Source organism: Mauremys mutica, chromosome 4 (genome assembly GCF_020497125.1).
Source record: "Mauremys mutica isolate MM-2020 ecotype Southern chromosome 4, ASM2049712v1, whole genome shotgun sequence".
NCBI lineage: Eukaryota > Metazoa > Chordata > Testudines > Geoemydidae > Mauremys > Mauremys mutica.
In genome coordinates, this window is record NC_059075.1 from 161,202,424 (window position 1) to 161,218,105 (window position 15,682).

Here is a 15,682-nt window from a genome sequence, read left to right on the forward strand (position 1 = left end):
AGAGGGGCTACGGATTAGGAGTGAGGGGCACCAGCAGACCTGGGGGGAGGCAAGGCTGAGGTAGCCAGGGGCCTGTGGATCGGGAGTGAGGAGGCTGTGGGTGTGTGAGATGGCGGTACCCCCTGTGGCTGGGAAACGCTAGTGCTCGTCCCTAATGGCCGATCACTCCTCCATCACGGCAGGACTGTGACCACCAGAGCATGAGCAGCTGCCTGAGGGTGAAGCCCCTGGAGATGCAGCAACGGCTGGAGGGGAAACGCCAGGAGCTGCTGGAGCAGGGCCAGGGGGAGCTGTGGGGCAAGGACCCCCAGAAACAGGCGGCCCTGGAGGAGCTGAAGAAGGAACTGGACAAGCAGATAGCGACGTTCCTGCCGCGCTATGAACAGCGCTTTAAAGTGAAGAAGGCCGAGTGGTTGGGCCTGTACATTGGGCAGGGGGTTTCCTGGCAATGGTGGGTGTGGGTATCGGAGTAGGCATCAGGGCAGGTGCAGCTCTAGTGGACCTGGAGGAAGCAGTGGCCATTGGGATTGGGGCCGGGGGCTTTGGCCTGATTGGAGGGGGGCAGCTGGGTGGGGGCCCAGTTTGGACAGAAGGGGACCCGGAACAAGACAGGCACCAACACCCCAGGTCAGGGGGACGAGTGGGAAAGGAGGGCAGGATTTTCAGATCAGGAGCCCCTGCTATGGGGGAATGGATAGTGGGAAGGAACCATCACACCTCACTCTGGTAAGGGATCTGTCCCAGCCCTCAGCACTGGGAACCTCTGTATGCCAGGGAATAGATAGATCGAGGATGTTTGGGGATAGATAAAAACAAACTTACAACAAGTAATTTTACAAGATTACAAAAGGACACATGGATTGACTGATTTACAGCTGGGTCACCGAGATCAGAATCCAGCCCTGACCCCATCGACCTCAGTCAATAAATAACCCGGCCCTGGATCCTGTGCTCTGAGCCTCCCCCTGCATCCCTCGGTCACAAGTTTCATTGGTTTTCATTTTCAAGAAGTGGAAGAAAAATGATTGTCATATTTTATGTTTGTTTTAAATATTTTCTCCTCCCCTGATAGTGTGTGTGTGTGTAGAGGGGACAGTTTGTGGGCATTTCCTCTCATTTCCCCACTGATTTTAACACAATCCAAAGGGGTTAGGGAGGTCAGAAACCCCCAAATCCCAAACCAACAGTTTCAGTTTATTCTCGCCCCAGGTCCTCCTGCCATTAGCCAGTTGCACTAGGCCAGGAGGGGGCACCATGACAGCCCCCCCCAAATGTCCTGATTGGGGCTCCCTGACCCCAGCCCCTGAGAGATAAGGGAACCCCCGGGGACCCAGCTGGAGAACCAGCCCCTTCCACAGGGTTGATGCTAATGTGGCCCTTGCTGTGATGTCATTGGGGGGCTGTCTCTGGCTCTGGGGGAATGTGGGGGGTCAGGGGGCAGTGGGGAGGTGACAGCAGCGAGCAGGGCCATGGAGGAATGGGGAGTCAAGGCGGGGAGGGGGCCTCCCAGTTCAAAGATGGTTCCGTCCCCATCCCCCACCTTTTTCCCATCCCTCCACAGATGGCAGCGATGATAGAGGAGGAAAACAGCAAAGCAGTAGAAGCCTCCAGGAGGGAATATGAACAATTTGTGCAGCAGCTGGTGAGCACCGAGGAGCTGCGGGTCGGGAGTGAGGGGCACCAGCATACCTGGGGGGAGGCAGGGCTGGGCTAGCAGGGGGCTGCAGGTCCGGGTTGAAGGGGCTGCGGGTGCATGACGTGGTGGTGCCCTCGATGGCTTAGAAACACTAGTACCCGTCCCTAATGGCCAGTCTCTCCCTCTCCCCACAGGACCGTGACCACCAGAGCATGCGCCACTGCCTGAGTGTGAAGCCTGCGGAAATGCGGCAACGCCTGGAGGGGAAACGCCAGGAGCTGCTGGAGCGCTGCCGGGGGGAGCTTCAGGGCGAGGACCTCCAGAAACAGGCGGCCTTGGAGGATCTGGAGCAGGAGCTGGACAGGCAGATGGACGAGTTCCTGTCAGCCTATGGGCAGCGCTTTAAAGTGAAGACGGCCGTGTGGTTGAGCCTGTACATTGGTGGTGGGGGATGGTTTCTGGCAGTGGTGGGTGCGGGTATCAGAGTAGGCATCGGGGCGGGTGCAGCTCTAGTGGGGCTGCAGGCAGCAGTGGCCATTGGGATTGGGGCCGGGGGCTTTGGCCTGATTGGGGGGGTGGGTGTTGGGCAGCTGGGTGGGCCCCAGTTTGGATGGTAGGTGGCCTGGAGCAAGACAGGCACGAATACCCTAGGTCAGGGGAATGAGCGGGGGAGGAAGGCAGGGTGTTCAGATCAGGAGCCCCTTCTGTGGAGGGACACATAGCGGGAAGGAACCATCACACCTCACTCTGGTAAAGGGTCTGTCCCAGCCCTCAGCACTGGGAACCTTTGTATGCAAGGGATGGATGGATAGATAGATGAGAAGGGTGTATGGGGATGGATGGATGGATAGATAGATGAGAAGGGTGTATGGGGATGGATGGATGGATAGATAGATGAGAAGGGTGTATGGGGATGGATGGATGGATAGATAGATGAGAAGGGTGTATGGGGATGGATGGATGGATAGATAGATGAGAAGGGTGTATGGGGATGGATAGATAGATGAGAAGGGTGTATGGGGATGGATGGATAGATAGATGAGAAGGGTGTATGGGGATGGATGGATAGATAGATGAGAAGGGTGTATGGGGATGGATGGATGGATAGATAGATGAGAAGGGTGTATGGGGATGGATGGATGGATAGATAGATGAGAAGGGTGTATGGGGATGGATGGATGGATAGATAGATGAGAAGGGTGTATGGGGATGGATGGATGGATAGATAGATGAGAAGGGTGTGTTGGGATGGATGGATGGATGGATGGATGGATAGATAGATAGATAGAGGTGGTATATTGGGAAGAATGGGGAGATGGTGAGTGTCCAAAAGGACACACGGATTGACTGATTTACAGCCGGGTCACCAAGATCAGAATCCAGCCCTGACCCCATCCACATCAGTCAATAAATAACCCGGCCCTGGATCCTGCGCCCCGAGACGCCCCCTGCATCCCTCAGTGACAAATTTAATTGGTTTTCATTTTCAACAAGTAGAAGAAAAATTGATTTTCATATTTTGTGTTTATTTTAAAGATTTTCTCCTCCCCTGATACACTCCGTCTGTGTAGAGGGGACAATTTTGGGGTGATTCCCCTCATTTCCCCACTGATTTGAAAACAATACACAGGGGTTAGGGAGGTTAGAAACCGCCAAATCCCAGTCCGACAGTTTTCAGTTCATTCTCACCCCAGGTCCACCCGCCGTTGGCCAATCGCACTAGGCCAGTAGGGGGCACCACAAAGGCTACTCCAAATGTCCTGATCGGGGCTCTCTGCCCCCAGCCCCTGAGAGATAAGGGGACCCCCAGGGACCCAGCTGGAGAATGCTAATGTGGCCATGGTCGTGGGGTTATTGGGGGGCTGCTCCAGGGTCTGTAGAACCAGCCCCTTCTACAGGGGTGGTGCTAATGTGGCCCTTGCTGTGATGTCATTGGGGGGCTGCCGCTGGCTCTGGGGGAATGTGGGGGGTCGGGGGCCAGTGGGGAGGTGACAGCAGCGAGCAGGGTCCTGGAGGAATTAGCAGAAGGTGGTGAGTGGGGGAAAGGGGGCTCCCAGTTCAGAGGGGGTCCCATCCCCATCCCTACCCTGTTCCCTCTCCCACCACAGATGGCAGAGATGGCAGAGATGAGAGAGAAGGCAAACAGAGGAGCAGTAGAAGCTGCCAGCAGGGAATATGGACTATTTGTGCAGCGGCTGGTGAGCGCAGAAGGGCTGCATGTCGGGAGTGAGGGGCACCAACAGGACTGGAAGGGGGCAGGGTTGGGATAGCAGGGGGCTGTGGGTGGGAGTTGAGGGGGCTGCAGGTGTGTGAGGCAGAACTTCTCCCTGCGGCTGGGTAACGCTAGTTCCCGTCCCTCATGGATGATCTTGCCCCTCTCCCGGCAGGACCGTGACCACCAGAGCATGAGCAGCTGCCTGAGGATGAAGCCGCTGGAGATGAAGCGACGCCAGGAGATGAAACACCGGGTGATCCTGAAACGCTACCAGGGGGAGCTGCGGGGCGAGGACCCCCAGAAACAGGCGGCCCTGGAGGAGCTGAAGAAGGAACTGGACAAGCAGATGGCGACGTTCCTGCCGCGCTATGAACAGCGCTTTAAAGTGAAGAAGGCCAAGTGGTTGGGCCTGTACATTGGGCAGGGGGTTTCCTGGCAGCGGTGGGTGCGGGTATCGGAGTAGGCATCGGGGCGGGCGCAGCTCTAGTGGGGCTGGATGAAGCAGTGGCCATTGGGATTGGGGCCGGGGGCTTTGGCCTGATTGGGGGAGGCAGCTGGGGGGAGCCCAGTTTGGACGGAAGGGGACCTGGAACAAGACAGGCACCAACACCCCAGGTCAGGGGAATGAGCGGGAGGGTGGGGCAGGGTGTTGAGATCAGGGTGACAGATAGTGGGAAGGAACCATCACACCTCACTCTGGGCAACGGTCTGTCCCAGCCCTCAGCACTGGGAACCTCTGTATGCCAGGGGATGGATGGATGGATAGAGAACAACTTACATCAGGTAAGCTTGCGAGATTGCAAAAGGACACAGAGGTTGATCGATTTACAGCAGGGTCTGTGAGATCAGACTCCAGCCCTGACCCCATCGACGTCAGTCGATAAATAACCCAGCCGTGGATCCTGTGCTCCATCCCTCAGTTGCAAGTTTTTTTGGTTTTCATATTCAACAAGTGGGAGGAAAAGTGATTCTCATATTTTGTGTTTGTTTTAAATATATTCTCTTCCCCTGATACAGTGTGTGTGTAGAAGGGACAATTTTGAGATGGTTTCCCTTCATTTCCCCACTGATCTGAAAACAATATGAAGGGGTTAGGGAGGTTAGAAGACCCCCAAATCAACAGTTTCAGTTTATTCTCACTCCAGATCCACCTGCCATTAGCCAGTCACACTAGGCCAGGAGAGGGCACCACAACAGCCCCCCCAAAATGTCCTGATTGGGGCTCCCTGATCCCAGCCCCTGAGAGATAAGGGGATCCCCAGGGACCCGGCTGGAGAATGCTAATGTGGCCATGGTCGTGGGGTCACTGGGGGGCTGCTCCAGGGTCTGGGGGAATATGGGGTTGAGGGGGAAGGTGGTAGAAGTGAGCAGGGCCCTGAAGGATTGAGGAGAAGATGAGGGGGAGGAGGGAGGCTCCCAGTTCAGAAATGGTCCCATCCCCACCCCTGCCCTGTCCCCTCTCCCACCACAGATGGCTGCGATGGAGGCCAACAAGAAAGCTGTAGAAGTTGCCATGAAGGGATATGAACACTTTGTGCAGAAGCTGGTGAGCAGAGAGGGGCTGTGGGTCAGGAGTGAGGGGCACCGGCAGGGCTATGGGGGGAAGGCCTGGGATAGCAGGGGCTGGGGGTCGGGAGTGAGGGGCACCAGCAGCGCTGGGTGGAGCCCAGGTCTGGGCTAGCAGGGGGCTGCGGGTCAGGAGTCAGGGATCTGTGGGTGTGTGAGGTGGTGGCGCCCCCTGTGGCTGGGTAACGCTAGTGCTTGTCCCTCATGGCTGATCTCTCCCCCCTCCCGGCAGGACCGTGACCACCAGAGCATGAGCAGCTGCCTGAGGGTGAAGCCTGCGGAAATGCAGCAACGCCTGGAGGTTAAATGTCAGGAGTTGCTGGAGCGCTGCTGGAGAGAGCTGTGGAACGAGGACCCCCAGAAACAGGCTGCCCTGAAGGGGCTGAAGCAGGAACTGTCCAGTCAGATGGCCCAGTTCCTAAGGGCCTACAAGGAGCGCTTTAAAGAGAAGCAGTACAAACGGTGGGGCATGCGCATTTTAGAGGGTGCCGTGGTAGTGGCGGGTGGGAGTATTGGAGGACGCATCGGTTTGAGTGTAGCTGCGGCTATGGTGGCGGGTGCAGAACGTTTTATGGGGCTAGATTAGATAGATAGATAGATAGATATGAGGGAGTGTATGGGGATAGATAGATAGATAGGAAAAATATGAAGAACTTCCCACAGGTAGCTAGATTTCAAAAGGACACAGACTGAATTATTTACAGTGGGATCACCGAGGTCAGAATCGAGCCCTGACCCCATCGGTGTCAGTCAATAAATAACCCGGCCCTGGATCCTGTGCTCTGAGCCACCCCCTGCATCCCTCAGTCACAACTTTCATTGATCCTCATTTTCAACAAGTGAGTTTGGTTGGGGGTTTTTTACATTTTCTCCCCACCTGAAAAAATGTGTGTGCAGGGGCAATTTGGGGTTTTTTTTTCCCTGCTGATTTGAAAATGATACCAAATCCCAAAATCCCAATGAAAGCCAAATTTTCCCACCAAAAAAGTCACTTCAAAAGCAACAGTTTTCCCACAAAAAAATGTTTTTTTGTGATTAAAATTCATGTTTTTGGTGACAACGTCTCAGTTGAAATATTTCCATCAGCTGGGAAGAGGGAGGATCTCAGCATCTGTGTGTTCATGAGGGGGGGAAAGCAGGGGTGAGCTGCAGCGGGTTCGCACGGGTTCGCGGGAACCCGTTGTTAAATTTAGCAGCCATTTTAGAACCGCTTGTTAAGGGCTGCTAAATTTAACAAAAGTTCCCGCCCACTCCTCTCCTGCTCCGCCCCCTTCTCCTCCCCCTCCCCTGCTTCCCGCGAATCAGATGTTCGCGGGAAGCCTGAACAAGCAGCATGGAGGCAGCCAGCAGGTAAGCTGGGGCGCAGAGGGGGAGGGGAGGTGCGGCTGGCTCAGCAGCTCCCGGTCCCAGACCGCGGCTCCCTCCAGCCCAGCGCCGGCCCGGGGAGTCGGGCCCCACGGCTGCCGCCGAGCAGCCGGGCCCCCGTGCCGGCCCGGGGAGTCGGGCCGAGCGGCCGGGCCCCGGTGCCGGCCCGGCCCGGGGAGTCGGGCCCCGTGGCTGGGCCCCGGTGCCGGCCCGGCCTGGGGATTCGGGCCCCGCGGCGCAGGTCGTGGTCCTGGCAGAGTGGACCCAGTCCCCAGGCAGTGTGGTAAGGGGGCAGGGAGGGGGTGGGTTGTGGGGGGGGTGGATAGGGGTCAGGGCAGTCAGAGGGCAGGGAACAGGGGGATTGAATGGGGGCAAGGGTCCTGGGGAGCAGTCAGGAAAGAGCAGGGTTGGATGAGGTGGTGGGGGCACTCAGGGACAGAGAGAAGGGGTAGTTGTATGGGGTAGGGGTTCTGGGGGGCCATTGAGAATGAGAGGAGGGGTTGGGTGGGGCGGCAAGGGGCAGTCAGGGGACAGGGAAGGGGGGATGGGTCAGGGGTCTCGGAGTGTGTGTGTTAAGGAACATGAGGGGTTGGATGGGGCACGACCCCCCCCCCCCACGGAGGGGGGGAAGGAGGGAACCCGTTGTTAAAATTTTGGAGGGAGGAGGGAACCCGTTGTTAAAAATTTGGCAGCTCATCACTGGGGGAAAGGACTGTTTGAATTCATGTGAACAGGCCCATGTTTCCATCCAAGTGAGGACATAAGAACGGCCGTACCAGGTCAGACCAAAGGTCCATCTATCCCAGTATCTGTCTACTGACAGTGGCCAATGCCAGGTGCCCCAGAGGGAGTGAACCTAACAGGCAACGATCAAGTGATCTCTCTCCTGCCATCCATCTCCATCCTCTGACGAACAGAGTCTAGGGACACCATTCCTTACCCATCCTGGCTAATAGCCATTTATGGACTTAGCCACCATGAATTTATCCAGTTCCCTTTTAAACACTGTTATAGTCCTAGCCTTCACAACCTCCTCAAGTAAGGAGTTCCACAGGCTGACTGTGCACTGCATGAAGAAGAACTTCCTTTTATTTGTTTTAAACCTGCTGCCTATTAATTTCATTTGGTGACCCCTAGTTCTTGTGTTATGGGAATAAGTAAATAACTTTTCCTTATCCACTTTCTCAACATCACCCATGATTTTATATACCTCTATCATATCCCCCCTTAGTCTTCTCTTTTCCAAGCTGAAGAGTCCTAGCCTCTTTAATCTTTCCTTATATGGTACCCTCTCCAAACCCCTAATCATTTTAGTTGCCCTTTTCTGAACCTTTTCTAGTGCTAGAATATCTTTTTTGAGGTGAGGAGACCACATCTGTACACTGTATTCGAGATGTGGGCGTACCATGGATTTATATAAGGGCAATAATATATTCTCAGTCTTATTCTCTATCCCCTTTTTAATGATTCCTAACATCCTGTTTGCTTTTTTGACCGCCTCTGCACACTGCGTGGACATCTTCAGAGAACTATCCATGATGACTCCAAGATCTTTTTCCTGACTCGTTGTAGCTAAATTAGCCCCCATCATGTTGTATGTATAGTTGGGGTTATTTTTTCCAATGTGCATTACTTTACATTTATCCACATTACATTTCATTTGCCATTTTGTTGCCCAATCACTTAGTTTTGTGAGATCTTTTTGAAGCTCTTCACAATCTGCTTTGGTCTTAACTATCTTGAGTAGTTTAGTATCATCTGCAAACTTTGCCACCTCACTGTTTACCCCTTTCTCCAGATCATTTATGAATAAATTGAATAGGATTGGTCCGAGGACTGACCCTTGGGGAACACCACTAGTTACCCCTCTCCATTCTGAGAATTTACCATTAATTCCTACCCTTTGTTCCCTGTCTTTTAACCAGTTCTCAATCCATGAAAGGACCTTTCCTTTTATCCCATGACAGCTTAATTTACGTAAGAGCCTTTGGTGAGGGACCTTGTCAAAGGCTTTCTGGAAATCTAAGTACACTATGTCCACTGGATCCCCCTTGTCCACACGGTTGTTGACCCCTTCAAAGAACTCTAATAGATTAGTAAGACACGATTTCCCTTTACAGAAACCATGTTGACTATTGCTCAAGAGTTTGTTTTTCTATGTGTCTGACAATTTTATTTTTAACTATTGTTTCGACTAATTTGCCCGGTACCGACGTTAGACTTACCGGTCTGTAATTGCCGGGATCACCCCTAGAGCCCTTTTTAAATATTGGCGTTACATTAGCTAACTTCCAGTCATTGGGTACCGAAGCCGATTTAAAGGACAGGTTACAAACCCGCCACTCTGGGGCTGCGGGGGATCTGCGCGTTGTCCAGTGCTCAAGGGCTGGGGTGGGGGCTGCCAGCCACGGGAGGGGGAGAATCTAGGCTTGGGGGGAAAGGAGAGGGAGGGGAGGGGCCTCAGAAGGAAGGGGTGGGCCAGGCCAGGGGTTAGCCTCCCCAAGCTTGTGGTTCACCCACTGCCCATCCCTCCCTGGGGAGGAATCGCCCCACACTCCCACTCACAGACGGGGGAAATTGTTACAAACCCCAGCGGTGATTCCTACTGGGGCTGGATCTAGACCTGAGCCCTGCCAGACTCACCTCCGGGAGCTGAGGCCAGTGTGTGAATACAGGGACAGACACCAGCCTTCCCCAAACACCGGCTCGTTTAATATCAGCAGAGGGGCCCAAAGCCTAAGAATCTCACCCACCCAACTGTTCACACCCCTCAGTCTCAGCTAACACTAAGGGAGGCTTCCCGTATCCAGACCCCACTCCCCACTTCTGGGGCTGGGTGTCCTGCACTGAGGTGCAGTTGGTGCAACCTGGTGATCAGAGCAGGAGTCTGACCTAGCGGTCAGAGCAGACCCAGAGGGCAGAAGCGGAGGCATGGTCGGGAGGCCAGCCAAGGGTAAGAGCCAGGGGTTCACAAGCAGGCAGGGCGTAGGGCTGGAGTGGAGCGGCGTAGGGCTGGAGCCGGGGCTGGACAGGAAGCAGGTCAGGTGCAGCTAATACACAAAGTATTTGTAAAACAGTCCTGGCCTCTTCCACAGGTGGACAATACACCGAGGACAGGCTGTAGGTTGGGTGCAGGTGTACAGAGATGGAGACATTGGATGGAACAATCACAGGACTCTGGAGAGCCCTGACTAAATTCCTCATTGGCCAAATCAGCAGGTGGCCAAGGATGGAATAGGTCATGGAGACCCAGCTCTTGTTTCCCAATGGGGCAGGGGGGATCTGGGTTGGGAGAGAGGCCGTGGGGATGTTCTCTGGACTCTACCTCATGACCTTTGTTGGGAGAGGTCGCTGGAGCTTCAGATCCGCTCCCATCCACTGAGGCGGCAGGTCCTGGTGTCTCGGCTCTGCTCTCCAGCGCGAAGACATCAGAGGCCGGAGTCGCTCCATCTAAGGGATCCAGAGGAGAAGCCTCCTCAGGTGCCCTAGTCCTTCCCAGCGTCCCTGTGTCCTCAGTGTCGGTCTCCCACAGCCCCACATTCGATGAGGTGAAGGTGCAGGACAGTCAGACAGAGCATGAACCAAGGCAGGGCCATGCAATGGGGGGGATGGGCGTGGTGCAGCCCAGACACCAGGGTGATGGGAGTGCTGGACACGCACAAGAGATTCCACTCTTTACACCACAGATCAAACCTCTAACCCTTCGCAGAACTGAAGCAACCAGACCCGAATCCTTCTCAGAGAATCGCTACAATCTTAACCCCCAAACCTGTTCTCAAACCACATCCACCAATCACACACAGGACTAGAACCCAGGAACTCAGACTCTCAGTCCCCCCACCCCAACACGCTGGACCCCACTCCCCTTCCAGTGCTGGGGAGAGAACCCAGGAGTCCTGATTCCCAGCCCCCCCCTCTTTGTTCTAACCACTAGAGCATATTTCTACTGTAAAGCTGGCTGTGGGCATCTCACAACATATTTCAGAAACACACAGAGAGCAAAACTTCATAACTTCACGTACAATGACAGCACATCCAATCCAACAGGTTATTAATGTTCAACAGATCAAGACATTTTAAATGATCCCTCACAAGGCAGGCATAATACAAAACATCTCACAATCATATCACAGTGGCGAATACTGTGTGCTACTGTGAGATACAGGGCTCCAGAGTGTCACCGTGTGTCGTGGCCAATGGCAGGAAAAGCCCAAAGAAAGAGATGCTCCCCTGGAACAGCCTTTGGTGACAGCAAAGTCCCCACTGAAAACTTCAGTGCAACTCTGCAGCTGTTACCCAGATGTCCCACCCCAGCATCAACTGCAACTCAGTGCTTTTTGGATGGCTTTGTCTGCTGTCCAGGCATGCAGCCGGCATGAAATCTGCTAAATCTCTTCTTTCCCAGAAGGAGCGATTCCCATGTTTCTTTCAATTTCCACCGGCATCAGACAGGAAACAAACCCAATGCAGAGTGGAGAGTGTCACGGCCGTGCTATTGATGCACTCTGAGAAAACCCAACAGCATTCACAGCTGGCTCTGTAACTTTTCATTGTCTGATCGCTGTCTTCCTGCCCCGCAGCCTGACATCCAAAGCGAAGACGTTGAGAAGTGGCTTGCCCTTAGAAGGGTTCAGAGTTAGCACCACATTGAGGTGGACTGAGGCCAGCTTGTCTCCCTCTGATAACTGTTGTGTGAGGCTCACTGCAGACTCAGGCAGAAGTTAGTTTGTTCTTAGGGGCCTTCTAAGAGGAGCAGTGAGGGCAAAAGATCTAACTGGCTTCAAGACTGAGCTTGATAAGTTTATGGAGGGGATGGTATAATGAGATGGCCTACCATGGCGTGCAGCTGATCTGCAACTGCTAGCAGCAAAAATCTCCAACAGGCGGTGATGGGACACTAGGTGGGGAGGGCTCTGACTGACTACAGAGAATTCTTCCTCAAGTGTCTGGCTGGTAGGTCTCCCCCACAAACTCAGGGACTAGCTGATCGGCATATTTGGGACTAGGAAGGAATTTCCCCCAGGTCAGATTGGCAGAGATCTGGGGGGAGGGGTTGCCTTCCTCTGCAGCATGGGGCACAGGCCACTTGCAGGTTTAAATTAGTGTAAATGGTGGATTCTCTGTAACTTGAAGTCCTTAAACCACAATTGAAGGACTCCAGTAACTCAGCCAGAGGTTAGGGGTCTATTACAGGAGTGGGTGGTGAGGTTCTGTGGCCTCCAATGTGAAGGAGATCAGACTAGATGACCTTCTGACCTTAAAATCTATGAGTCTTATTGAGTGGTTCTCCCTTAATGTAAAGAACCCAAACCTGGGAAATACCAGACAGGAGCCCATCAAACAGGGGTAAAAAGCCTCAGCAAAGAGATCCAGGATACATAGCGGGGCTCATGGGGCAGTGAGTCCCAAAGGTAAAGGACCCATTCATAAGATCACTTCATCTGAAGAAGCCACCCCAGAGGCAGCTGCATCTCAGCGCTGGGCGAGCCGTCCCCATGCAGCGTTGCTGTGCTGCTGTTCCTCAGCTGTCCCACCCCAGAGGTGACTGCATCTCAGCCCCAGGTGACCGTTACCCAGCAGTGGAAAGAGTTGAACATTTGCTAAGGGTTTTTGTTTGGAGATCTCAGTTGGGATGTCATTTTTGGATGGAGAGGCAGTGGTAACATCCAGAAATTCACAAGGGGGTGTATCTCTGGCCAAAATGTCCACCCTCCCCCACAAGTTGATCACAGTTCCTGGCACTTTCAGTGCCGTTTAAAACGTGCCTTTCCAGACCCTGCTGCTTCGAAGAGCCCGTGCGGGGATCTGGGGATTGAAGGGTCTCTGCACCCTCCAGTCACTGTCACTTGCTTTTCCAGCCTGGCCCCACCTCTCCGTGCTCCCCTCCCACACGCACACTGCCTCCCACCCCCTCACACTTCCAATGTGAGAGCAGGGCTGCTCCACCCACCTTCAAATCCCCGCCAGCTGGGCTGCTGTGAGGATAAGACACAGGGAGTTACGCTTTCGTTTCTCTCACAAAATTTTGCCTGCATGGAGAGAAGCGAAGATTTGGCTGGGTAAGAGCGGAGGGTGGAAGGGGGAGGGCGTGTGGAGGATGTTTGCTCCAATCTAGCCCACCCCCCCCCAGGGGCAGGCTCATCCCCCCCCCAGTCTATTCCCCCCCTGCCTTCCATCAAGGGGCAGGATTGTCCCCTCTGCTCTGTTCCCCCAGGCAGGGCCGGCTCCAGGCACCAGCGGAGGAAGCACGTGCCTGGGGCGGCACGTGCTAAGGGGCGGCATTCCATCCATTCTTGGGGCCGCACAGTCCGGGCGGCTTTTTTGTTTTTCTTCAGCAGTTTGGGCAAAAATGGTAGAGCCGGCCCTGACCTTTGCAGAGAGCCTGAAAACTGCTTTTTTACCTCTATCTTCATTGGGTGTACATGGGTTCTCCTCTTTCTTCTTCTGGAGGTCACATGCTGACAATTTTCTTCCCCGTTCTGCGCTGCCCTCTCGGATTCTTCAGCATGCTGTGCCTGCAGTACCAAACGCTGACTTCTGTCCAGAAAGTCTTCATTTTCTCTGATGCAACGCAGGGTTGGTACTTGGGTCTCTAGTCCTTGAACCTTCTCTTCCAAAATGGAGACCAGCTTTCACTTCGTACAGACAAAGTCGCTTCTATCCTCTGGGAGAAAGACAAGCATGGCACATCCTGTGCAGGTCACAACAGCTGATCACTCACTATCCATATTGTCTTCCTTTTAAGAGCCTCTTCAGATGTATTTACTGCTCACAGAAGCCTGAAAGGCAAAAAACTCCCCTGTTTGCCTCTCCTCTGTTCACCATGCCACTGTGGCACTTAATTTCAGAAAGAGGAACTACACAAAAATGAGGAGGTTCGTTAAACAGAAATTAAAAGGTACCGCGCCAAAAGTGAATTCCCTGCAAGCGGCATGGAAACTTTTTTAAAGACACCATACTAGAGTCCAAACTTAAATGTATACCCCATATTAAAAAAGCATAGTAAGAGAACCCAAAAAGTGCCACCGTGTCTAAACCACAAAGTAAAGAAGCAGCGAGAGGAAAAAAGGCGTCTTTTAAAAAGTGGACATTAAATCCTAGTGAGAAAAATAGAAAGCAGCATAAACTCTGTTAAATGAAGTGTAAAAATATAATCAGGAAGGCCAAAAAACCATTTGAAGGACCACCAGCCAAAGACTCAAAAAGTAATAGCAAAAAAAAATTTAAGTACATCAGGAGCAAGAAGCCTAGTGAACAACCGGTGGGGCCACTGGACGATCAAGATGCTAAAGGAGCACTTCAAGGATGATACGGTCATTGCGGAGAAACTAAATGAATTCTTTGCATTGGTCTTCATGGCTGAGGATGTGAGGGAGATTCCCAAACCTGAACCGTTCTTTTTTGGTGACAAATCTGAGGAACTGTCTCAGATTGAGGTGTCATTAGAGGAGGTTTTTGAACAAATTGATAAACTAAACAGCATTAAGTCACCAGGACCAGACAGTGTTCACCCAAGAGTTCTGAAGGAATTGAAATGTGAAATTGAAGAACTACTATTTGTAGTCTGTGGCCTAACATTTAAATCAGCTTCTGTACCAGATGACTGGAGAATAGCTAATGTGATGCCAATTTTTAAAAAGGGCTCCAGAGGTGATCCCGGCAATAACAGGCCAGTAAACCTGACTTCAGTACTGGGAAAACTGGTTGAAACTATAGTAAAGAACAAAATTGTCAGACATATAGATGAACATAATTTGTTGAGGAAGAATCAACGTGGTTTTAGTAAAAGGAAATCATACCTCACCAATCTACTAGAATTCTCTGAGGGCGTTAACAAGCATGTGGACAAAGGGGATCCAGTGGATATAGTGTACTTAGATTTTCAGAAAACCTTTGACAAGGTTCCTCACCAAAGGCTCTTAAGCAAAGTAAGCTGCCATGGGATAAGAGGGAAGGTCCTCTCATGGATTGGTAACTGGTTAAAAGATAGGAAAGAAAGGTTAGAAATAAATGGTCAGTTTTCAGAATGGAGAGAGGTAAATAGTGGTGTCCCCCAGGGGTCTGTACTCGACCCAGTCCTAGTCAGTATATTCATAAACGATCTGGAAAAAGGTGTAAACAGTAAGATGACAAAATTTGCAGATGATACAAAATTGCTTAAGATTGTTAAGACCCAGGCAGACTGTAATGAGCTACAAAAATATCTCTCAAAACTGGGTGACTGGGCAACAAAATGGAAGATGAAATTTAATGTTGATAAATGCAAAGTGATGCACATTGGAAAGCATAATCCCAGCTATACATAGAAAACGATGGGGTCTAAATTGCCCGTTACCACTCAAGAAAGAGATCTTGAAGTCATTGTAGATAGTTCTCTGAAAATATCTACTCAATGTGCAGCGGCAGCCAAAAAAAATATCTCTTAATTACTCCCAGAATGCTGGGAGTAATTAAGAGATATATAAATCCATGGTATGCCCACATCTTGAATATTTGGTGCAGATGTGGTCGCCTCATCTCAAAAAAGATATATTGTTCTTACGTTAAGCAGATAATGGCCCCTTAGCACCTTGCTGATGTGCCAGTGTGTCTTTGTCTCTGAGAAATTAGTTTGTGGGTGTTACCCAGAATTACAACACATTTCAGTAACAATCATACAGTAAAATCTCATATATTTACATGCAGTGTCATTACGCACATTTCAACAGGATAATCATCATCAGCAGATCATGAGTTTTAAAACGATACCTTGTGTAAGCAGAGTCAGGATGAGCTGTACCCTGACATCTGGTGGTAGGTTATGGGGAGTGCAGAAAGAAGTTTCAAGTATTTGCATTGGCATTTCAGTTATTTGCATTGGCACTCCCACCCCACTTAGCATACCGCAAAGCAGCCTGGGA

At 52.2% G+C, this 15,682-nt stretch overlaps 1 protein-coding gene across 12 annotated transcripts in view; it reads left to right on the top strand.

Annotated features, from left to right (window-relative positions):
• Positions 1–6,474, top strand: part of LOC123368059 (RING finger protein 112-like) — a 32,018-nt gene extending 25,544 nt beyond the window's left edge. For 6 of the 12 annotated variants that reach the window (XM_045012527.1, XM_045012525.1, XM_045012531.1 and 3 more), the window contains 7 exons: positions 183–395; positions 1,562–1,642; positions 1,831–2,043; positions 3,745–3,834; positions 4,024–4,296; positions 5,323–5,397; positions 5,647–6,474. In XM_045012527.1, coding sequence (XP_044868462.1) covers positions 183–395; positions 1,562–1,642; positions 1,831–2,043; positions 3,745–3,834; positions 4,024–4,296; positions 5,323–5,397; positions 5,647–6,003 — 1,302 coding nt within the window. In that variant the 3' untranslated portion in view covers positions 6,004–6,474. The remainder of the gene's footprint in view (positions 1–182; positions 396–1,561; positions 1,643–1,830; positions 2,044–3,744; positions 3,835–4,023; positions 4,297–5,322; positions 5,398–5,646) is intronic. The other 6 variants (XM_045012534.1, XM_045012533.1, XM_045012528.1 and 3 more) reach the window with 6 other exon arrangements.
• The last annotated feature ends 9,208 nt before the right edge of the window (positions 6,475–15,682 follow it).